General features: G+C 44.0%; 2 protein-coding genes across 4 annotated transcripts in view; both read right to left on the reverse strand.

The window, feature by feature from the left end:
• Positions 1–3,777, reverse strand: part of CCDC14 (coiled-coil domain containing 14) — a gene marked incomplete at its 3' end in the record, with an annotated part of 45,472 nt that extends 41,695 nt beyond the window's left edge. For all 3 annotated transcript variants that reach the window (XM_079705337.1, XM_079705336.1, XM_079705335.1), the window contains exon 1: positions 3,733–3,777. In XM_079705337.1, coding sequence (XP_079561463.1) covers positions 3,733–3,762 — 30 coding nt within the window. In that variant the 5' untranslated portion in view covers positions 3,763–3,777. The remainder of the gene's footprint in view (positions 1–3,732) is intronic.
• Positions 3,778–13,758: 9,981 nt separating this feature from the next.
• On the reverse strand, positions 13,759–24,226 carry ROPN1 (rhophilin associated tail protein 1; the record flags this gene model as incomplete). Its single annotated transcript, XM_079704967.1, has 5 exons — positions 13,759–13,825; positions 14,355–14,530; positions 18,968–19,129; positions 20,404–20,521; positions 24,111–24,226. The coding sequence occupies 5 exons, from the start codon at positions 24,224–24,226 to the stop codon at positions 13,759–13,761; spliced, it is 639 nt and encodes a 212-aa protein (XP_079561093.1).
• Between the last annotated feature and the right edge of the window lie 940 nt (positions 24,227–25,166).

Genomic DNA, 25,166 nt, shown 5'->3' on the forward strand with positions numbered 1-25,166 from the left:
GCCTTAATCATTTGTCAAATAGTGATTTTTCTAACTTACATCATTCCTTCTACATTTATTAGTTGGCATTCAACCTTAGTGAAGTACTTCTTCACTTGTTAGTATGGACTTACTGATTCCTGTTTTACTTAATGGGTTATGATGCATTATTATCATTATTTATACTAACGCTCAGATTGCCCCAGATTGTCAGTAGGAGTGTTTTCAAACAGGCTCCTGTATCTTTTTAACATGTCCCCATTATTTTTTGAGCTATTGCTTACAATAACCAGGTTTTTTTTTCATTGTGGTAACATGAAATCTACCCTCTTACCAAACTTTTAAGTGCACAACATAGTACTGTTAACTATCGTATGATGATTATAGCAGATCTCTAGAACTTACTCATCGTGCATAATTAAAAGTTTATACTCATTGAATAGCAACTCTCCATTTCCTCCTCCCTCCAGCCCCTGGCAACTACCATTCTACTCTCTGCTTCTATGAGTTTGACTATTTTTAGATACCTTATATAAGTGGAATGATGTAATATTTGCCCTGTGACTGGCTTATTTCACTTAGCATAGTATCCTCAAGGTTCATTCATGTTGCATATAGCAGGATTTCCTTCCTTTTTTTAAGGCTGAATAACATGCCATTGTGTATCCACTAATCCATCAATGGACATTTAGGTTGTTACCACATCTTGGCTATTGTGAATAATGTTACATGAACACAGGAGTGCAAATATCTCTTCAAGATCCTGTTATTAATTCTTTTGGATAAATATCCAAAGGGGGACTACTGTATCACATGATAGTTCTATTTTTAATTTTTCAGGAAACTTCACATTGTTTTTCATAGTGGCTGCACCCTTTTACGTTCCCATCAACAAGTGTACAAAGGTTCAAATTTCTCCACATCCCCACCAACACTTGTTATTTTCTGGATTGTTTTTTGCTGTTGTTGTTTTGTGCTTTTCTTAATAATAGTTATCCTAACAGGTGTGAGGTGATATCTCATTGTGGTTTTGATTTGCACTTCCTTGATTAGTGATGTTGACCATCTTTTCATATACCTGTTGGCCATTTGTACATCTTCTTTGGAGAAATGCCTGTTCAAGTCCTTTGCCCATTTTTCAATCAGGTTATTTGGTTTTTTGCTGTTGAGTTGTAGGAGTTCCTTATATATTTTGTTTATGAACCTTTTATCAGACATATGGTTTACAAATTCTTCTCCCATTCCATAAGTTGCCTTTTCACTCTGTAGTTTCCATTTTATTTTTATATGTCTAGGTCTCAGCCCTAGAGTTGACCATTTCTCCCAAAAGTCATGGTTCCTTTTAGTAGAAAACAGTATTTAAAAACCAAGATCTAGGCAATAGCTGTGCTATTTGCTACTGGGGCTTCATATGGATTATTTATTTAGTCATCATGACTAGATAGTTGCAATTTTGAGTCTTGTGTTTTTATTTTTAAGTCTTTTTCCATATTAACATAGTCTTCAAATTTTTTAATGGTTGTATAGTATTTCCTTGAGTGGAAGTAATATAATGTGCCCTTGGTTTGCTTCATATTTTTCACAGTCAAAAAACAAACCTGAAATAAATGTTTTCATATACTGAAAACAGCCTTTCACATTCAAGATTAAAAGCTTAATTATTTGATAACAGGTTATTAGTTGTTTAAAGGACCTAGATACAAACTGCAAAACCACTTTCCAAAACAAGTGCCCCAAATGGCAATGCACGACAGAATCAGTTTGCTTTATCTCATATTTACTCCCACTAAGTATTATCATTAAACTTTCTACTTTGCTATTTGAGAAAATCATAAATATTTCTTAGGAGTCATATCTCCTACCAACAAGTGCAAGATAAAATTATATTTGTGGAATAATTTAGTGTACTAAAGCCTTTCATTTCCACTTAATCCACACCCTGTGAGTTGTTATTACTTCTGTGAGATGGGAACCTAATTTTCAGAAAGGTGGCTTGTTCAAAGTCATGTATCTAAGAGATGTTTAAAAGAGTAATGTTTAAAAGAATGGACTCTGGCACCAGCTATGTGGGTATCAATCCTGTCTCCACTGCTAACCAGTTGTGTAACTGTAGGGAAGTTATCTGAAGTCTCCATCCCTCAATTTCCTCATCAATAAAATGAGGAGTGTTATCTACCTCCTAAGACTATTGTGAAGATTAAATGAGAAATTATATGTAATATCTGTAGTAGTGCTACCCAAATGTTAGCTGCTATTATTATCATTGAGATGGTAATAAACTGTTTTTAAGGGGGCTAAATTGTGTTGCACAATTTATGCCAAGTGTGAAACAGATGTTTTATCAGGTTCTCTCATTTAACCTCCCCAATTCTTTGAGGCAGAATTTTACACCTATGTTATAGATAAGGAAAAGGAGGCCCGGAGCAATAAAAAGTACTTTGCTTACTATCACTATGACAGTAGTGGCAGAATTGGAATTTGAATCCGGAGGTGACTGTGACTACAAAAACCATGTTTTCCCCCCGTGCTGACTGCACGTATTCTGCGTTCATTCAATATAAAAGAAAGATCTATAAGGGTGGGGCTGCTCTGGAAGTACTCATGAAGAAAATCTGGAACCAGGTTTTCAAAAAAATGTAAAATTCACGTTAATGGGGAAGACAGCATTAAAAGTGAGTTGATAAATGAAGGAAGACCAAACAAAGGGATGCGTGTGTGGCTATACTTAAGGAGGAGTAAGAGCACTCTAAGTAGAGGGTCTAAGTGAGGACTTACTGATTCCTATTGGTTGACTGATTACCTGAAAATACAGAGATAAACTGTTTAGTAGCGGAGGAAGCCGAGCAATGCTCTAGGCTGAAAAATGGCTTGATAAGGGTTAGCAAGGGCACAAAAGAGGCGCTGGGGGGCACCCAAACGATGGAAATGTGAGAGTGTTGGACAAGACTTCTGTAAGTGGTCCTTGAGCTGAGGGACAAGAGACGGAAAGCGGAGATTTCAGGCAGAGAAGGGCATTCTAGGCAGAATAAAGAGCAAAGGCACAGAGGCCTGAGAGAACACGGGCGCCCAGGGCACTGGAGAACACACAGGTTAAGAGCTCTGGGTATTACTGGAATGGGGGTGGAGGCTGGTAAGGAATGCACGGGCCCGATCGAAAGATGGCTGTGTGGACAGGCCAAAGAACTGAGATTTTATCTTGGAAAAAAAACAGAAAGAAGTGTTCCAGAGCTGGATTTTAAGCAGAAAAGAGAATCGATGAGGGGTGTGCATTTGAGGAGGGGTAAGACTAAATGCAGGGACACTAACTGGGAGAGTTGTGGTTTCTTTTTTTAACTAGTAGTAAAATACCAGCAACTGTGACGGAAGATCCAGCTAGTAGCGGCACTTGTTGGAAAAGCCGAGAGAACCTGTAGTTGATGCAACAACGTCCTGAGACTCCGAGAGGTCAAGTCACCCACCCAGCGGCGGAGGCTGGACACGAACCCGGGGCCCACACCAAAGCCAGCGCTCAGGTGGACCCCAACGATTACAACAGAATATACATCTAAGGGCAGAGCGGCTGTGTTAGGGTGTTACGATTAGGTCCCCACCCCACCCCCGCCTCATCTCCTCTCCCAGCATTTACTTTTAGTGCGGCAGCACTGTCTCGGTTTTTACTTTTTGCCCCAGGGAGCTCTGCACGTCTCCCGGCCCGAGGACTCCCTCCGTCCCTCTCCACCCTCACAGTGGACTCCTCAGGTCCGCAGACCTCACCTGGCCCGGTCGAGATCCGGACCTGACCATCTCTCGCAGCTTCAGAAAAGCCCAAAAGGAGTGAAGCAGAGGCGCACCGTAAAAGGAATTAACCGCCGCGAACTCCCGGCCCCCCTTGGCCCGCCCCCTGAGCTTCCGCTTCCGGGAAGGAGCCCGCCGAACGCCGCGCCTCATTGTCTCTGGCGCGCAGACAAACCTTCTCTCCTACCCGCAGCCCAGCGCCCTTCGCTTGCGCAATAGGCCCCTCCCGGCCCCGGCTCGTCACACTGCGGCGGAGGGCGAGAGACGCACAGGACGCCGGCGAGCTCTCCGTGGCCAGGGGCGGGGCGGGGCCGGGGCGGGCGGGGCGGGGCCGGGGCGGGCGGGGCGAGCAGCTGGAGCGCTGGGCTGAGCGGGTTTTCTGATCACCTGGGAGACCTGAGTTCTCCGTCCTGCATCCCTGCAGCGAGAGTTTCCATGGAGGAGCGCTGCCCTGCAACAGCTGGGAGAAGTGGCGAAGGGGACCCGCCGGGACCAGAGGAAGGGACTGCGGTAGAGGGCGAACAGGTTTCTGAACAGGTTTCCTCTGGCTCTGGGTTTTGACTGTATTTTTAGTTGGTGTTTAGTATACCATTTTGAATGTATTTGTTCTTGATAATCAATAAAAATCAATCCTCGGTCTCGTTATCTCTGCGTAATTATGATGGCAGTTTCAAATTTTTCATTTTGTGGCCCTCGATGTCAGAACGGCGCTCATTAGTTGCGATTTTGGTTTTACTTCCAAGCATAGTTATTTACTCTTCAGTGGAGGTAATCACTGTTAATAAAGAATAACAATATTCTTACCATTGGCATGCTGCACGAATTTTAATGTGAATGTCTGTTTTTTTAAGGCATTTAGTTTTGGGTTAATGTTTTAAATCAAGTTGGGGAGAAATTAAAAATCTAATTGATTTCATTTTTTTTTAAGGAAAAAAATCTACCTTTTGAAAGTCTTAATTAGAATTAAAATAACCCAGAAACTGAAATCTGTCCACCAATATATTGCACACTCATACTGAGTGATTTGGGGAAACTAGGTATTTAATAAATTTAGCTTTGAGTTAGATTAAATTGTGGAAACCTCTCCCTTCTTCATCCCTCTCCTATAAATGTTTAACGTATTCACCTGAGGTTTCAGATGTTTTTCTTAGTTGACTAGACTTGTCAAAACTTATTCTGGGGCTTCCCTGGTGGCGCAGTGGTTGAGAGTCTGCCTGCTGATACAGGGGACATGGGTTCGTGCCCCGGTCCGGAAAGATTCCACATGCCGCGGAGCGGCTAGGCCCGTGAGCCATGGCCGCTGAGCCTGTGCTCCGCAACGGGAGAGGCCACAACAGTGAGAGGCTTGCGTACCGCAAAAAACAAACAAAAAACTTATTCTGATTTTTCTTAATTAATACCTGCTTATTTTAAGAAAGCATGTATTAATTAATGCATGCTTATAGATAAGAAATAAAAATCACCCATGATCCCACTACCCAGGGAACACCACTCTTAACATTGGTACATTCCCTTCTAGACTTTTTTCAACTGTGTACAGACAGTCCACACTTATGATAGTCCGACTAAGGATTTTTCGACTTTATGATGATATAAAAGCAATATGCATTCAGTAGAAACTGTACTTTGAATTCTGGATTTTGATCTTTTCCCAGGCTAGCGATATGAGGTAAAATACTCTCTCATGATGCTGGGCAGTGCAGGGAGCCTCAGCTCCCGGTCAGCCACGCAATGAGGAGGGTAAACGATGGATACTCTTTAAATATACTCTATACTGGAGTATAATTGCTTCACAATACTGTGTTAGTTTCTGTTGTACAACGAAGTGAATCAGCCATATGCATACATGTATCCCCATATCCCCTCCCTCTTGAGCCTCCCGCCCACCCTCCCTATCCCTCCCCTCCAGGTCCTCGCAAAGCACCGAGCTGATCTCCCTGTGCTTTGCTGCTGCTTCCCACTAGCTATAACTATTTTACATTTGGTGGTGTATATATGTCCATGCCACTCTCACTTCGCCCCAGCCTCACCCCCCGGCGCCCCCCACCCCGTGTCCTCAAGTCCATTCTCTATGTCTACGTCTTTATTCCTGCCCTGCCACTAGGATCATCAGTGCCATTTTATTTTTTTTTAGAGTCCATATATATGCGTTAGCATACAGTATTTGCTTTTCTCTTTCTGATTTACTTCACAACAGTGCACAAGGGTTCCAATTTCTCCACATCCTCACCAACACTTATTTTCTGTTTTTTGTTTTTTAAATTTATTTATTTATTTTTGGCTGCGTTGGGTCTCTGTTGCTGTGCGCGGGCTTTCTCTAGTTGCGGCGAGCGGGGGCTACTCTTCGTTGCGGTGCACGGGCTTCTCATGGCAGTGGCTTCTCTTGTTGCGGAGCACGGGCTCTAGGCACGTGGGCTTCAGTAGTTGTGGCACACAGGCTCAGTAGTTGTGGCACGCGGGCTCTAGAGCGCAGGCTCAGTAGTTGCGGCGCACGGGCTTAGTTGCTCCGCGGCATGTGGGATCTTCCTGGACCAGGGCTCGAACCCATGTCCCGTGCATTGGCAGGTGGATTCTTAACCACTGCACCACCAGGGAAGCCCTATTTTTTTGTTTCTTTAATAGTAACCATCCTAACTGGTGTGAGGTGGTATCTCGTTGTAATTTTGATTTGCATTTCCCTAATGATTAGTGATGTTGAGCGTCTTTTCATGTCCTTATTGGCCATTTCCATATCTTCTTTGGAGAAATGTCTATTCAAATCCTTTGCCCTTTTAAAAATTGGGTTGTTTGTATTTTTGTTGTTGATTTTCAGGAGTTCTCTACATATCTGGGTATTAATCTGTTGCCATATATATGATTTGTAAATACTTTCTCCCATTCTGTGAGTTGCCCTTTTACTCTGTTGATACTGTCTTTTGAAAAATGAAGTTTTTTATTTTCATGAAGTTTCCAATTTGTCCTTTTTTTTCTTTTGTTACCTATGTCTTTGGTGTCACATCCAAGAAATTATTGGCATATCTAATGTCATGAAGATTTGCCCTATGTTTTCTTCTAAGATTTCTATACTTCTAAGTCTTACATTTAGATCTTTGATCCATTTTTAGTTAATTCTCATATATGATGTTAGGTAAGGGTCCAACTTCATTCTTTTGCATGTGGATATCCAGTTTTCCCAGCATCATTTGTTGAAAAGACTGTCCTTTCCCCATTGAATGGTCCTGGCACCCTTCAAAAATTATTTGGCCAAGTACGTAAGGGTTTCTTTCTGGGCTCTCTATCTATTCCATTGGTTTATTTATCTGCCTTTATGCCAGTACCAAACTGATTTTATTATGGTAGCCTTGTGGTAAGTTTGAAATCAGGAAATGTAACTCCTCCAGCTTTGCTCTTCTGTTTCAAGATTGTTTTGGCTATTCAGGGTACCTTGAGATCCCATATGAATTTCAGGATGAGTTTTCCCATCTCTGGCACTGGGGTTGTGGTAGGGATTGGAACTGTGAATTACTTTGGGTAATAGTGACATCTTAAAATATTTTTCAATCCATGAACATGGGATGTGCTGCATTTATTTATGTCAATTTCTTTCATCATTGTTTTGAAGTTTTCATTGTAGAAGTCTTTCGCTTCCTTGGTTAAGTTAATTCCTAAGTATTTTATTCTTTTTAAGGCTATTATACATGGAATTATAATATTTATAACATTATACATAGTGGAAATTTCCATATTGTACATACATGGAAATGTCTTAATTTTCTTTTCAGATTGTTCATTGTTAGTTGTACAGGAATGTTACTAATTTTTGTGTGTTGACTTTGTATCCTGCTACTTTGTTGAATTCACTTATTAGTTCTAACAGTTTTTGTGTGTATGTTGAATCTTTAAGATTTTCCCTGGGCATGCATGATCATGTTCTAATTTTCCCTGTATAGCAACAATAGTTGCTTTTGAATATCCCAGTCTTTAATGTCTGACTCTCAAAAGAGGAAAAAGAGAAAAATGAAAGGAGGAAGAAAGGGTGCCAGCCCTTTAAATCTCATGAGTCACTTCATCCAGAGGGGGAGGGGCTTACAACAATGGAGGGATGTGCAACAACAGTGGCCACCCACCTCTTTGTCTGCACCTCTGTGATCAGGAACATCAATCAGCGCTCAGAGCACAGATATGCAGTATTTGGAGGACGGGGAGATTTTTGCCCACCCTGGCTCCCACAAGCTGTGTGCAAGGATGGCATCACTCAGAATTGCGTTTCAGCTTTAGGTTTTGTTTAGTCAATAGGAGTCACCTGGCAGAAGATAGGAGGGAAAGAGGAGAGAGATAGGAGGGAAAGAGGAGAGAGATTGGAGAATTCCTCCCCTCTTAGCACCATTCTGGCTGATGCCTTGGCTCTCTGAGACTACAACTCAGAGAAGCCACTGGGCTCCAGTTCTCTCCAGGCTCCAATAAAACATTTGCTCCCCTTGTCCCTTCAGGGTGATAATGCTTTGCTACTCTCTGGGTGTCTGCACACTCCTTGTTGGCTTCCTCATCCACAACTCTGTCATTAGAAGTCTAGCTGAGAGTGTTTTCTGTTTCCTACCATGATCAGAGTCATAGAAAGCCACCATATTGTCCAGAGGAAATACGTTAGTAGCTAGAATGGAGGGTGGTGTGTGGGAAGATGTGAGAGAAGCATAGGAGGTAAAATGAACAGGACTTAGTGATAAATTTGGGAAGTAAGGCAAAGGGGAGGTATTTACATTGGCCTTGGTTTCTAGGTTTTGCATCTGGATGGGTAGTGGGAGAGATGATATTTAGGAGGGAAGTTTATGAACTCATTTCCCCCCAACATTTTATTATGAAAAAAAAAGTACAAACTAGGAACTCTCATTTTGGGGCATGTAGATTAGAAGTGCCTTGGAGTCATACAAGTAATATCAAGTAGGCTACTGGTTATTTGAGTCTGGAGCTTGGTGGAGAGATATGGGCTACAGAAACACATTTTTCAGTCATCTGTGGTAACTGAAGCCATAGGCTTCTGAGTTTGCTCTCTGGTTACTTTCTCAAGAAAGCCTTTCCTTCCACCCCACTCCTGCAACCTAGTTCGTGTGCCCCTATACTATGCTGTTACAGCATCACTTTTCACTTATGTGATTAGTTATTTAATGTCTGTCTTCCCAAGTAGAATTTAATATCTATGAAAGCAGGAAACTTATTCAGTGTAGCATCCCTACTACCTAGCACAATGCGTTGCACAGAGTAGGAATTTTTAAATTGTTGAGTAAATAAGTGAACCAACCAGCGCTTGGACTGCTTTGTTGCACTGGGACTGCCAGCCACTTGAATGCTCCAAGACTCAGGATTATTCAGGACTCAGCCCTCTGAGCCTGATAGCGAAGGGTTTTGTTTTGTTTTGTTTTGTTTGCGGTACGCGGGCCTCTCACTGTTGTGGCCTCTCCGTTGCGGAGCACAGGCTCCGGATGCGCAGGCTCAGCGGCCATGGCTCACGGGCCCAGCCGCTCCGCAGCACGTGGGATCTTCCCGGACTGGGGCACGAACCCGCGTCCCGTGCATCGGCAGGCGGACTCTCAACCACTGCGCCACCAGGGAAGGGAAGCCCTGATAGCGAAGTTTTGTGTCATGGTTAACAACTCAGCTTGGTCTAGGCAGTATTTTATAATTTAGTATGTTGGACCAGTGGCTTTATCCAGTCAGCTCGCCTCTAAAGTGTGAAAACCTTTGTTCATGTTTAACCATGTTCCAGTTTATAGGAAAACACCAAAGTTGCAAAGTATATAAAAATCTAAACTAAAAACACACGTTAAGATCTGTAGCTAGGAGACAAGATTCACAAAAGCTGTGAACTGAATAATAAATTAAATGTTAGGAACACGAACTCAGTTCTGCTTGGAGAGATCTGAGACTGCCCTACTGCTTTTCCTCAAGCCATCTGGTGACATCTGGAATTAATTCTAACACAAGGGTTCTTAATCTTTTGAAATCCTATACAATTTTGAGAATTTGCTAAAAGTTTTATAGTTTTTCCTCAGAAAAATGCTAATGTGCACATTTATGAAACATACTGATGTATACAATTTTATCAGAGGCATTCAGGAGCCTCTCCAAGAATTTCAGGTTAAGAATCCTATTTTTACATAATTCAAAACCAGCTTTCAACACTTGAGTGTCCAGTGCCTTCTGCTGCAGGGCCCTGGTGGTCTTGGAAGCTGTTGGTTAATGAGGGAGAAAGAGGTGCCAGATTGAATAGCATCAAGGAGAAAGAGGGCATGGAACACGGAGAAAATGGAATTGAGCCATAATCTTTGCACTTCCAACAGAAGCTTTAAAAGTATCTGCAGTCTTCACTTTAATCAAAATAGCTTAATTTAGGAAAGAAATAGCCCACTTCTTTTTCTTAAAAAAAATCTTGGTTTTATTGCTTCCTGAGTGTTGTTCTTTTTAAAGGAGAAATACAAACCATATGTTACAGGGGTCTCAGTTTGACAGCTTAACTGAGGTCATCCTAGGATTCAGATATTTCTGGTCATGATAGGAAGGCCAGTGGGATGGGTCTGACGCAGCAAGGATCAAGAGAGCCCCTTCGGAATGATCTCATCTAGGGAAGTTACACAAAGTAGCTGGTTTGGGACAATGTGTCAGGTTTGAAGGTCAAGTGTGATTTTACTACAGCACAGTGTCAGTCACTTATTGCCCTGCAGCCCTTATGGACTTGTCCCTTACCGAAGGAGAGAAACAGTAGTGATTAAAATGCTAAAAATTATTAAAATCTCTGTAAGGCATTGTGCAGAGGTTGCTGGCATCCATCCATATGCTTTCAAAGGCTGCTTACTGGGGCTTCCCTGGTGGCACAGTGGTTAAGAATCCGCCTGCCAATGCAGGGGACACGGGTTTGAGCCCTGGTCCGGGAAGATCCCACATGCCGCAGAGCAACTAAGCCCATGTGCCACAACTACTGAGCCTGTGCTCTAGAGCCCGCGAGCCACAACTACTGAAGCCCATGTGCCACAACTACTGAAGCCCATGAGCCTAGAGCCTGTGCTCTGCAACAAGAGAAGCCACCACAATGAGAAGCCTGTGCCCCGGAACAAAGAGTAGCCCCTGCTCACCGCAACTAGAGAAAGCCTGCACGCAGCAGCAAAGACCCAATGCAGCCAAAAATTAAATGAATGAATAAATAAATAAATTTTAAAAAGGTTGCTTAATTTCGTTTCTTTTTATGGCTGAGTAATATTCCATTGTATATATGTGCACATCTTCTTTATCCATTCATCCGATGATGGACACTTAGGTTGTTTCCATCTCCAGCCTATTGTAAATAGAGCTGCAATGAACATTTTGGTACCACATAGCACAGGGAGATCAGCTTGGTGCTTTGTGACCACCTAGAGGGGTGGGATAGGGAGGGTGGGAGGGAGGGAGATGCAAGAGGGAAGAGATATGGGAACATGTGTATATGTATAACATTCACTTTGTTATAAAGCAGAAACTAACACACCATTGTAAAGCAATTATACTCCAATAAAGATTTAAAAAAAAAAACGTTGCTTATTGTGTACAAATGTGACTTCCTACCTAAGAGCTTTTTTTCTGGAGCAAAAGGAGCAAGCTCAGGCCATGAGCTGGGCAAACTGTTAATTCCAGAAAGTTAATGGCCCTGGAAGAAGCCCTCAGTCAATGACAGATGGGAACAGGGTGAGGAAGTAGCTCTTAGCCAGTGATGGAGAACTTCCTCACCCCTCAGGTTGGGGTAACTCTGAGGTGTGTTCTGCACTGTCTCCCAGAGTCCTCCAGCAGGACTGGGCTCCAGGGATAACTGGCTTGATAACACACCTCTATTTGCTTTCTTCCGTTCACCATCTTACTTTCCCTGCTCCCTTTCCACTGTTCCTGGGATTGCCTCCCATACAAACTGCATGCACTTAAATCCTTGTCTCAGATGCTGTTTCTCAGGGGAAACTCCATACTAACATAGGCAGTGTGCATACAGGGCACCACAAGTTTGGAATCGGACAGACCTGGATTCAAATTCCTTCTTACCAGCAACAATGAATAGCTTAATTTCTCTAAGACTTTTTTTTCATCTATAAAATGGGGGTAATCGTACTGACTTCGTAAGGTCAGGTCATAAAGAAAAATTTGAGAATGTATGTAAAGTGTTGTCCACAGTGACTTGCACATAGTAAGTGCTTAATAAATGTTGTCTATTATCATTACCACAGTATTCTTAGTATTGTTAACACAGCATAGCGCAGGTAGAGGGAAAAGTTTTACACCCTTGGGGTTACTGCTGAAGCAGGTTGATTTGGCAGACGTGCTGGGACCTGATGAGCGTCTGCGGCTTAGCAATATCAGTGGCTTAGAGGAAGCATCGCCACAGTGAGCCAAAGCAGGAGAGGAGGAAAATGGCAGACACCAAGTGGTGGCTTTGAAGAAAAGCAATGGGCAGTGCCCCACTGGTATTGCCAATCGCACTTAGTCTCAACCGATGGCTATAGTATCATCAATGATTTCATATCTGTGTTCAGGATTCACTCTGATGGCTGGGGTTTCATTAGCTTCACTCTTCAGGGATTATGCTCAGGGCTACTGAGGTTTGGTTACTAATTTCAAGCTGTTTCTCTCAAAGGTACAAAGGATCTTTTAACTTTTATTATTTTATGAACTTGTCTTAGGGTCTTTCACATTGGGGCAGTTCCCTCTGCTCCCGTTCACTCCTCACTCCCAGGCCAGATCATATTTAAATTCTTTGACTGCAGTGAAAGAGAAACAGAGAGACTGAGGCAGGTTAAAGTATTTCACTCATTCTCTAAACCTGGTTAATTACAGCTCAGGGTTTCACCTGCAGTGCTTCAGGCTTTCAAACAGCCAAAGGTCCCAGAGTGGATGCAGCTGATGGGCCACTTTGGGTGACGGCAAAGCCTGTGGTGACATCCCATCACAATCTTCTTTTACTTAGTTAGACACTAATAGACAAAAATGTCCCCAATTCCGTAGAGAGATGCATATATATGAAAAAAGCAACCTAAACATGATTTTTATACAAAAAACAACTCTAAAGAGGGGATAGTACTACAGATAGGAGGCACCGGGCAACCTGGGCACACCTGGCCTTAAGAACAATAACCAGACAGCCTGTGGTTCTCATTGCTTCCTGGGAGAAAGAAAAATCTTCTGGTGACCTTGTCAGAAGGTCTTAAGCTCATGCAGGGGATTTTCCTGAGAGGGTCTCATTACATCTGGATATGGTGTCAGACACCTTAATATAGACACTTCAATAATCATCTCTGAAATGCTTTTTTAGTGTCTCTCAGGGCCACTTACGTTAAAGTGATTTAAGTTCGTGTTAACTTCACGTTAGACTGTGAGCTCCTAGAAGGCAGAATTCACATAAGATTTATTTGTATAGGCCCAGAAGCCAGCATAGTTCCTGGCTAGGGTTGCTAGGTGTAGCAAAAGAATAAAACAGAAATTCCTAAAAAATTATTGTTTATCCAAAATTCAAATTTAACTGGGTGTTCTGTATTTTATCTGGCAATCCTATCCCTGGCATACACCTAACCTCAATAAATATTGGTGAATGAGTGAATGAATGACCATCAAAGCAACCAATGAAGAAATAAACGGGTAAAAACATGGATTGACCATGTAAAAGCTACTCATGTAAATTATGCCTAACAATTATAAAATATCAAAACTGTGTCTGGATAACATTCTACCTTTGAAAATCTGACAGCCTGGCTTTCACTTGAGATGCATTATCAATGCTTCATCAGCCACTTTACTCAGTGTCCATGTGGGAAGAAAACTAATCTTCTGTTAATGGACGTGTTTTGTTCCAACAATTTTACATCATAATTCCACACATTTCTGATTTCATATGTTTGCTTAATTGTTTATTCGTGTGTACCAGTTTCACAGGAAAATTGACATTGGATGGTGTATGGGGTTCAGTCATTCTGAAGCACAATCATCTCTGTATCTTCCTTTAAAATTGCCAAAACTGTGCTTTTATTCCAGCCGAACCCTGGGGTTTTGGGTAAAGTCACTCACCTTGATTAAACCATCAGGACCAATACTGTTTGGGAAAAAATATATATTTGGGGGTTAGCTCATTTAACAATTAATCTTAAGAAAGACAATATATAAACAACTCTCTCACTCCAAATTAATTCTGCTGTGGCTCCTGCCCTCATCACCCTCTTTTTCTCCGAACTCTTGACTGCCTGTTCCTCCTCCTCCCCTCCTACCCCACTGGTCAAACCTGAAAGGGAGCCAGAGTCACCTACTGTGCTTGCTGAGACACAGCCACTGGGCCCCGCCCCCAGAGTTTCTGATTTGATGGACTCAGGGTGCAGCCTGAGAAATCCCATTTCTAACACGTTCCCAGGTACTGCGGCTGCTGGTCTGGGTAGCACTCTAAGAATCACTGTTCTATACCATTCTTTCTCTTCTGTTTCTCCTTCTCTTTCTGATCCCTATTTATTGTTCTTCACAATATTCCTCTGTTCCCAGAGCAGTATAATACAGTAACCTCACTATATCTTGGCCAGCTAGATTTGTTTTCCGCATATTCTTTCCCCTCCAATTGGTAAATGTGTACTTACACTTCACGTTCAATGTAGTTGAGCATTCGACTGACGTGTGATGCAGAGATCTCCCCATCCACTTCAGCAATATACGTGTAGAGAAACTGGAAGGTGCTGAAAGGGATCCGGGGAGGGCCACCATCGTGGTCAGATGATAGCACTTCACACACTATCTTGAGAGTTTTGGCAATGGTCTGTAAAGCCATAACGTTAAATGAGGAGAAGGTCACTATTCCAAACTAAATTCCTAAGATCAGTTTAGATAACGACAAAGAAAACGAAAACCTTGCTCTCATAAAATAAAGTGGGGATGATGTAATATTCTGGAAAGCTTGAATTTTTTACACCCAAATGTCATTTAACTCAATCCCAAAATATTGAGTATCTACTGGGTGCCTTTCTTTTTCCTTTCCTTTCTTGGTTGGAGGGATACTTTCAAGGAATTAAGTTTATAAGCTGTTGAATGCTTTAAGACATTTATTACTTTAATTAGAACAATCTCACTAAAGGAGGGGAATTTGCTTTTGTAATCTACAAAATTAGAATGATTTCTTCTTACTGCCCTGCAGTCTTCTCTCTAAAGGGCTGAAGTGATTAGTCTAGCTTATGTACTCCCGTGAGACACTTGGAGCAATGCCACAGGAGGGGAGCAGACCGCTTTCATTTCCTCTCTCCTGCCCTTGGGAGTTCTCTCCTGGAGGCCATCGTGAAGCACTGTGTGAGGCAGTGCGCCAGGCACTTCCACAAAGGAGGGTGGGAGAGTGGGCACACAGGAGGCTGGTAAGAGGTTGTCAGAGAGGATGGGAGGCCACGTGCATGACTTGTGGTCAGCATGACAGTGATTTTGGGTAGATTTGTGAGCATGTGTGCCCTGAACTTCCCAATTTCCATCTATAGCTCATCCCCCCTGCTTCTAAAAAAACCTCTACTGCCCTATTGCCTTTGTTCTGTAGTCCTCTTCCTACAGCCTCATCCAAATTGGGGTGCTGTTATGGGCTGAGTTATATCCACGCAAAATTCATATGTCGAAGCCCTAACCCCTAGAACCTCAGAATGTGACTGTATTTGGAGATAGGGCCTTTAAAGAGCTAATTAAGTTAAAATGAAGTCATCAGAGTGGGTTCTAATCCAATAGGTCTGGTGTCCTTATAAGAGGAGAATAGGATGCAGAGAGAGAGAATGGGGGAGAGAGACTGACCAGGCACATGCATGCAGAGAGGGACAACCACGTGAAGAAAGAGGGAGACGATAGCCATTTACAAGCCAATGAGACATCTTGATCTCAGACTTCCAGCCTCCAAAACAGTGAGAAAACAAATTGCTGTTGTTTAAGCCACCTGGTCTGTGGTACTTTGTTACGGCAGCCTTAGCACACCAATAAAGGTGCTTTCTACCCGAACATCTTTTATTGATTATTCAGATAACTCAAATTCTATTGCCCTTATACGATTTTCAAATATTTTCAAATAGTTAATAAACAGATGAATGGATAAGAACTCTCTAGACTGGAGCTTTTTGGTAAACTTAAATAAATCGAAAGCAAACAGAGATCTGCATTCTGTTGCACAAGAATTTTGGGTCAGATGGGGATCCACTCCATAGAGATAGCCTGTAAGCATCTTACACGCCTCATTTTCAAACTCAGAGGCGAAAGGCTCAGGAAGTGAATTATTTGCTAACAAAACATGCCCTTCCTTCCAGTGAGCACGACTACACGATCTCTTCTTGTATATGATTGGTAGGTATTCTAGAGAAAGGAGTGGTGACAGGGAAGAGGAACACAGGTCTGCATACTGTAGCACTGTGAATCACATGCAGATTCGGGAAGTAAATGCACCTGCTTCCTAAAATTCCTGCCATTAGATTCTTCTATAAGGAGGGGGCTGGATTTTCCACATGGTCCAGAGATCATGGCTGGCTGGTGAACTGGCAAAGCAAGGAGGGCATTTCTGGGCTTGCCTCCAAGAATGTAGCGATTAGCAAGAGTGCCACCCTCCTCCAGATGGTGACACCCTGACCACCCTTACATTTAAGTTCCCAGCAATAGTCCAACATGAACCAAGTGGGCAAAATGGGATGGGCCCTGGATCCATAGGGCACCCTTTATTTACAGACTAGACTTTCATGCTGACTTCGCCTCTAGGTGATTTTTTTTTTTTCGCGGTACGCGGGCCTCTCACTGTTGTGGCCTCTCCCGTTGCGGAGCACAGGCTCCGGACGCACAGGCTCAGCGGCCATGGATCACGGGCCCAGCCGCTCCGCGGCATGTGGTATCTTCGTGGACTGGGACACGAACCCGTGTCCCCTGCATCGGCAGGCAGACTCTCAACCACTGCGCCACCAGGGAAGCCCTCTAGGTGTTCTTTGACATAGGGATGATGGGGAGCAAAGTCAGACACCTGAGTGCCTCTCAGAATTGGCGGGGTCCACTGTTATCCAGAGCCAGGCCTGATGGTGTCTCTGTGGAAGCAGAGAAGGTGGAATTGAACCACAGGATGTTAGAGATCAAAGGACCTCACGGAACATCTAGGCCAACCTCCCCGTTTTAGCAGGGAGGTAGAAAGAATTCACCTCATGGTTTCCTCTGCCCAGTTTGGATGGCAGCCATATCAAAGTAAACCTTACTGCTGCAGAGGGAGGGTTGGAATCGGTTTTTCCGAAGTCAACTCTTGGTTACTGTGAGGTATGTGGACAAGGAGAGGACTCAGACACCTCCAAGGTGCTGAGGGGCTGTGACACAGAGCACCAAAGGCAGGGAGCAGTTGAGGGCAACCCAGAAGAGACTTAAAGAGGCCCTGAGCACCAGGGAGAATGGAGGTGAGCTGTCTGGGGGACCATCGTGCTGTGAGAGAGACCAAAGACTTCAGCTGCACAGCTAGTGACCACACAGACGAGTATTTCCATGGAGACAAGAGATGCCAGAGAGTGGGCTTCCCTGGTGGCGCAGTGGTTGAGAGTCCGCCTGCTGATGCAGGGGACATGGGTTCATGCCCCGGTCCGGGAAGATCCCACATGCCACGGAGCAGCTGGGCCCATGAGCCACAGCCGCTGAGCCTGCACGTCCGGAGCCTGTGCTCCGCAACGGGAGAGGCCACAACAGTGAGAGGCCCGCGTACCGCAAAAAAAAAAAGAGACGCCAGAGAGGACCAAGGGATGTGGGAACCCTCCTCTTGGCTGCTCTGTGATCCCAGCATCACCACTTTCCTTGAACAACTGCCACCTTGAAGAGAGGAGCAGTGAGGACAAATCTGAGAGACTGAGCAATTCACCTTAAAGCTGTTTTCAGTTATTGCAGCGTGAAAAGTCCTGGGTTGGGTTGAATCTACTTATTTTCTTACTCCACCCTTCACGGGTAGGGTAGATGGGGAAGAGCAGGATTAACGACAGAGAACGTATTGGTGCACCTCCCCCCTCCTTGGATGTCTCTGAACATGGTGTGAGTAAACTTGTGACCCCATGAGAATTTCATAAAACGTGCCCATTTTTTATTTCTCCCCTGTGATTTTCCCCAGTCCTTGGGGCTATTTCCACAGAAGTGTGATAGTGCTGACTGGCAACGTATCTGCCTCTGCTGCTGAGAGTAGTTTATTCGTTGCATAAGGGTGCAAGAAAGGGCAGCAAAGAAGGAAAAACAACCCCACAAATGGCCTCTCCTGTCTAAAGAAATAATTATGCTGAAAGTTCAGCAGCATCCACAGGAAAAGTTGGACTACAGTATTTCTGGTAACTTTTCTCACAAACAAAAGTGTCTAATGTGCATACCCAGGATATTGGAGAAGAAAGAACAAGATTGTATTTAAACATACTGACTGATTCAAACTACCTTTTTCGTACCATTTAGTTTTGGCAGAGGCAATAATTTTCTCATTAAGTTTTAAACTTGTATGTATTTCAGGGATTTTAAAAAAATCATTTTTCTGACTCATTTTCATTTAAGTTATTATAATTGTGTTTAACAAGAGTGAGTCCACATATAAGATGATACCTAAATCTTTTAAGTATGTATATGAACTGGTTTCTTTAAAACAGGAAAACGGCTTTTGCCATTGTCAATCAAGTCAAATTTGGAAAAGGCATGAATTTGTATGAGCATCCTGCATCCATGGGGATGTCAGGACTCTGAGTCTGGAAATAGCCTCACCTCTCCTTTCCTGCTCTCTTCTCTCTGATTTTTCTATCCAATTATGCTTATCAAATAGTAGTTTTCGATAAGGCTGCACCTCTTTTTAAAAATCTATATTGGTGTATCTTCTAGGTGTCTGAAACCCAAGTATAAGCCAAGCTTCTACAGCTGGCTCTTGGTTACTTTTAGGAATATGAATGGAGGGAGTGGAGTGGTAATGGAAATAAACCTAAGTGCAATGTCTGAAATTCATAAATAATCCAAAACCTGCATTTTAGTCAACCTCTCCCCAGAGCCTGATGACAGCTTTCCCCTCTCTCCTCCTAATCCCTGCTTCTGGCTGATGAGCACAGAAATGACCTTAATTCAAAGAGGAGAAGGAGTAGACAAGAAGGAGCACACTCCTCATGAACCCTGGAGAGCTGACTGTGTGTTCTTACCAACCCTCCCCCCGCCAGGTCCCGAGAGATTTTCCCTTAAGGAACAAAAACCATTAAAGCTAACTTACAACTCCAAGAGAGCTGCAAGAAAGGGCGAGAAACTTCAGCCACTCGATCTCCTCCATGAAGCGGCCCACATTCATCACACTATTAAACAGGTCGGGTGGGAGATTCAGCACCTTCCACATCTGGGCCAGCTCATCTGCATGGACGATCAGTCTGCCAGCAACCTGCGGGGCCGGGGACAGACACAAGACAGGGAATGAGGGACAGGACAAGAGAAGGCCCTGAGAAACCTACCCCAGGGCAAGGCCCCGGTTCTCCTAGCACACAGCAAGGGGTGGGGGAAGGTGTCAGGGGTCAACAGAGACTCTGTTTGGCAGTTCTCTTTGTAAGGGTGGAGAAATATTCAGCATAGTGAAAAACGTTCTGAGGTATAATCATTCAAACTTCAGGTATCAGAGTTATGGGGAAAACATACATGTATATTACACTTTAGTTTTTTTCTAGGGCTTTTATTATCTGCTGTTTCATCCCTAGGTTGTCCCTGTAAGGCAGATAAAGCAGCCTGAAAATGAAACCAAGGGGCAGAGAACTTGTCTGAGACCACTAATTAGTGGTGAAACTAGAACTAGATGTTAAATGTCTTGCTTCTAGACTCCGCTGAGTTCTTTGCACTAGACCCTGAATGCATCGCCCATGCTTTCCTGGGAATAACATGGGGTCTGTGGTCTGGATGCCTAATGTTGCTTGGTCCCAGGTACTTCGGATCTCTGCCATGTCTACTGCACAAGGTGCTTGGTGGTCAAGAGGGAAGGGCGCAAATGGCCAGTTGTCGGCCAACAATGCAATAATGGTGCAGATGCCCCAGTGAGGTGCTACTACACCTTCCCTGGTCCTCTGATTCCAGTGAAATGCTAAGCCTCTGGGACCAAGGCAGTTGGTTGAGTCAGTCCTGAATCACCCCAAACCTCTTGGTCCTGGATCCTAAAGTAAGGTATAGTGTGCTAAGCCATTTTTCTTGGGAGTTGGCCAAACTGCAAGCTTTCTCAAGACAGACCCTCCTCATCCATTCACAGGACAGCTCCCAGGATGATATGGCTGTGGAGAGAGCCTAAAAGCTAGGCTATGTCTGCACCTGGGGTAACTGGGGAACTATAATATGCCCCTCCCCAACTGTGATTAGCATCGTATCTGGGCTTGATCAGTAAGGGAGACACTGGCAAGGCATGTGGACCTGCACTTTCTGGAGAGAAGGAATTCACATTGCATTGAGCCCCTGGACATTCTGCCAGCTTCAGGACGACGTGGGATGACCCAACTGACAGCTCAGCTTACAGCCTATTTCACCATGATTCCTATTTCCCCACGGGAAGATTTACTCTCAGTGCATGGTTTAGTGAATTTTAAGACAATGGTGAGTGGCCAGGTGACTTTTGTCTGTACGCACCCAACCTCGACATCGTCCCTACACTCCCCCTCCGTGCTGCCGTTTGACCCTTACCCGAGAATGCAGGATCTTTAACAGGTCCGGTGTAAGCTCAGCCCAGTAAGACAAAGTCACTCGCTCAGACGGCTCTCTCACTGGAGGAATCTCTCCACGGGACAGAGCCCCAAAATAACTACAAGAAAAAAAGTTGGGGGGCTAGGGGGAGCAGCCTCTACCTCAGTGGCCTCTGGATGCTTTAGGAATCCCCCTCCCTTTTCTTTGAGGGAAGGGATGGAGGAAAGAACATTAATTAAGTGGCTTCTATATGCCAGACACTGTTTTTTGTTCATTTATGTACAGGAAAAGCCTGAATGTGTTACTTTACACTTAAGGTATAGAGATGGCTTAGGGAATAAAAAGATTTGTTCCTCTCTAAGGATGAGGAGTACCAAAAATTTGGTATGGAATTCCCTGAAGCATATTAGGTCTGGGTATTTTTTTCAGTCATTCCCTCCTAAGTGTTTTATATACATGTGTGCATGTGCACACACATACATACACACATATAGGCATATATATTGAGATAGATAATATATTGACATAAGTATTGTATATGTACATATGCATGTCTATTTTATGTGTATGTATATTAAAGGAGAGAGAAAATTGTTACTTTAAATCCCCCACTCTTTTTTATGAAGGAAGAATCCTAGTACTTGGAGGATATTTTTCTTTCAATATAAAACTCTTTATGCTTGGTACGATGGCTATCTACATACTTAAAGTTGGTCTTAGGTAGTAGTAGGGGTATGTAATCTTGGAAAGAGAAGTGGGAAGAAAATTAAAATGACTTCTATAAGAAAGGGGAGGAGATGGGGTGCTCTGGGGGGTGAGCCTGAAAGGGTTTCCAGCTAGAGGAAGTGAGGCTTGGGGCTCCATCGGGGAGGGGAGAGAAGTTTGGCAGGGCACTAATAGAGGCTCAGGTGAGAAGACAAGCGAAAAAAGGGTTTGAGATGAACTCACATGGGGTGTGTGCTGTAAAATCCTCCTCTATCTTCCTTCAGAAATTTCAGTAACATCTGCCTGCCCACCAGTGCTTTGTGGAATGGACTTTGTTTTGGTGCAGTGTGGAAGAACACTGAACCCTGTTTTGGGATTGATCTATGATGGGAAGAGGCTGCCTGCAGCAGAGAATGGACATGAGCAGTTGATACTTGGGGCACCGATGCCATATGGAAGGGCCTGTCTTCATCAGAAGCCTTGTTATTGACTACCCCTGGATCACAGCCTCTGCCCCGTCTCTTATTAATTTTATTTTATTAATTTCTCCAGATCCAGGTAATATAAAAAGAATACAGGGAAATTTTATAAAAGCCATACAATGATGGGGCAAACCACTCTTTGTCTCTAAGCCACCGCACAATGCAGAGCAACGGCTTCCAGTACCGAAACACCTTCCAGGCACCCCTTGGAGGTCACCAGCAGGGAGAGCAGAAGAAATACTTTCAGGCGACCTCTACTAATGTGCATGAGCAGTCTCCGCAGACAGGTCAGTGGCCGGGTGGGTGTGGCTCAGCAGCAATGTCTTTGGACCTTGTAGCAGAGTTGGTTAGAGAACGTGGAAATGAGGCTGTAGTCACGGATTTCATCCTCTATGGGTTATTTAGCTTCTTCTGCAGTGAGCAGTTCCATGGTTCTTCAAATTTGTGTGGTCACACTTACCCACCACAAGACAAATTAGTTTTTTTCCTGCTGATGTCTGGTAGATGGTTTCTTCATGGACAACACATATGCAGGGAAACTTTGGCGTGTGGTAAATTAAGTAGACATTTCATCCTGGAAATACTTTGTGGAGTTTTACCTCTAAAATGCTGCAGGTTTGTAAGTTACATTAAACTGTCTGACAAGTGCTTTCCGTGTCTGAATACATGGAGAGTGTTCTTAGATCATGTTCTCCTTTTTCATTGTAGTTAAACTACAAACTGATTCTTCACAGATATCTAAGACATTTATAGCACATGATACAATATGGGGGAGCAAGCAGGTTACAACAGTGGAATGTTTTCTCCCATAAATGTCAGGGACAGTGCCAAGAAATGTCATTTTTCTTGCTATAAAAGCAGTGCAAGAACAATAAAATGGGGTTTTAAACTATTGTATAGTATAGAACAAAGTCTGTCTGAGTGTGTCAAAAGAAATTAGTCTTCTGACGCTAAAGTTCAATCTTAGAGGTAATATATAAAATTTAGACTAGAAAACGAAACAGAGTTCATTACTAGGCAAAGCAACCCCATTTGTGTCTGTTTTTATGAGCGCCACGGGCTTATTTTCCTTCCATTTGTAAAAGCTTCGTCCTAGCCCAGCCCAGGAGCCGGAGACTGTGTGAGGCTCCTCTTCGACTGCGTCGTGAGCCTTCTCAAAGGTGTCCGCACCTTCTTCTCACCACCTGCCCACTGCACCTCCTCAGCCTCATGCTGCGGACATTCTCCCCTCCCCCAAACCACCAGCTCCGCTCTGCAGCCTCTCACTCCTCGCACCCCTCTCCCACTGAAGCCCTACTGAGGAGGTCATCCCCAAGCAGTAAAAATCGCCTGAAAATGGTCCCCGGGAGGTCTGGTCAGCTCCTAACTCCTGCCCCAAGCCTCAGTCCCCCAGTTCGAGCAGGCACTTTTTGTCTAAGAAGCAATTTCGTAGCTGGGAGGCTTTGTGTGGGAAGCTCTTTCAGCCTCAGCCAGCAGTTATTGTGTAAGCTCCTTCCTTCGAGCAGCCTCTGGAGGTGTCTCCTGAAGGAGGACACCTGTGGTGGAGGCACGCTGTTTGCAGCCAAGCCGGTGCTTCGCCTGTCCCCATCACTCTTTTTTTTTTTTTTTGCGGTACGTGGGCCTCTCACTGTTGTGGCCTCTCCCGTTGCGGAGCACAGGCTCCGGACGTGCAGGCTCAGCGGCCATGGCTCACGGGCCCAGCCGCTCCGCGGCATGTGGGATCTTCCCGGACCGGGGCACGAACCCGTGTTCCCTGCATCGGCAGGCGGACTCCCAACCACTGCGCCACCAGGGAAGCCCTGTTCCCATTACTCTTGACTCGCTTCTCCAGGATGCAACGTGTACTGTATGGACATCCTTATGCTGAAGGAACGTATTAGTTCAAAGACACAGTCAAGAAAATAACAATTTCCCCAAAGACAAGATACAAAGTGTCTGGCTGGGGCACAAGAATGAGTTTTAACAGTGGTAGAGGAAGGTGTCCCATTCAAGGAGTAAACTCAGGAGCGAGGCCACTTGGACTGATCCCACACAATCCTCCACCTGGGCTCATCACATCGCTCCCCCACAGGTGCACTGCTGCCATCTAGTGGTTAAACCTGAGGATGAGGCCCTGGTTTACACCAGGGAAAGGCAGGCTAAGCTCCGCGGGATTCCGAACCCTTCTTTCCACTGGGACGGGGCTGGGGGAGGGGTGGAGGTGGAGGGCAGGGACAGGGTGGAGTGTGCGTGTGTGATGTGATGTGGTAATCTAACTCTTGCTGATTGCCCTAGGACACTTTGCCTATAGCCCTGGCGTCCTATTGCTCAGTCTCGTTCCCTTGGGGGAGGGCCTCCATCCTCGCCCGGTTTGCTGTATTTACGTGTGGATTTTAAAGCACCAAAGATTATGCCGATCAGTCCCGACTCCCAGGCTGCAACCGTGACAACCTCCTCAGGTTTCCAAGACCTTCCCTCCTCCACCCCCTACCTCCACCTCCAATGGGAACCAGGGGCTGGAGGTGAGAAAGGAGTACGTACTCGGCGGCCCACTGGATGAGATCTTGCGGCTGGGTCCGAATGGCGGCTTTGGTAAATTGCTTCAGCAATTCCGGCAGCTCCGGGGGGATGCATATTTGCTTATGTGTCTGAGGCATTGATTGGTTGACCTATTGTCGGGGTTGTGGGGGGGAGGAATAAACAAAATGAGAATCTTTGAATCATGAAATGACAGGAATCTTGGACAGGAGGTCATCCAGCCTCTGTTAGACATGCTCAGTACTGGGGAGTAAAGTACCCCACAAGACAGATATCCAAGGTTAGAAAGTGTTTCACTAATCCCTGCTTTTTGTTGTTGTTATTCCTTCATTTACATCAAAAACACAGAATACTATTTGTTCATTAAAAAGTAGAGATTAACAAGAGGTAAGCAAAAATATCCCTGATGATATCCCAAAATACTGGCTGTCTCCTTCCAGAATTTTTTCAATGTAAATATATATTTGTATATATAAAAATGGGGACATACAAAACAGCTTATTTACTCAACATCTTATCATGACCATCTTCCATATCATACAACTCTTATTGGCCCAATAAGCATCGTAGCAAAATTTACTCTGTGAATCCTCTATTACTTGATGTTGGGTTACGTATTTCCAAATAAAAATAATCATTAAACAGCCATTTGATGAACATCTCTTTGTACATTTGCAGGTACTCATCCACTTTAATTGTAAAAGAGAAACTTGTATATTTCACTCAAAAAGTTCCAGGACAAATTGAAACAAAACATGAAAATCCATAGATGGTATGCAACACTATACACAAATAAATGGCAGATGAAAAGTCTTTGCTTTTAGCAGAGAAAGAGAGACTAGATGTTCTGAAAAGCACTGTCTCTTCAAAACACCTGGATACGAGACAAATCCGAGCAAATATACCTTTCAAATTGCCTTGCTGAGCTTGCAAGAAAGTGAGGGAAATCCTCATGTGCCAGATAAGTGAGTAAGGCAGAAACCAGAGTGGAAAGCAAATGAAGAAATTAGGGCTGACTTGGGGGCAAATGTAGACACCAGGAACTTGAAGCTTTGAGAT

The sequence above is a fragment of the Hyperoodon ampullatus genome, assembly GCF_949752795.1.
Source record: "Hyperoodon ampullatus genome assembly, chromosome: 5".
Taxonomy (NCBI): Eukaryota; Metazoa; Chordata; class Mammalia; order Artiodactyla; family Ziphiidae; genus Hyperoodon; species Hyperoodon ampullatus.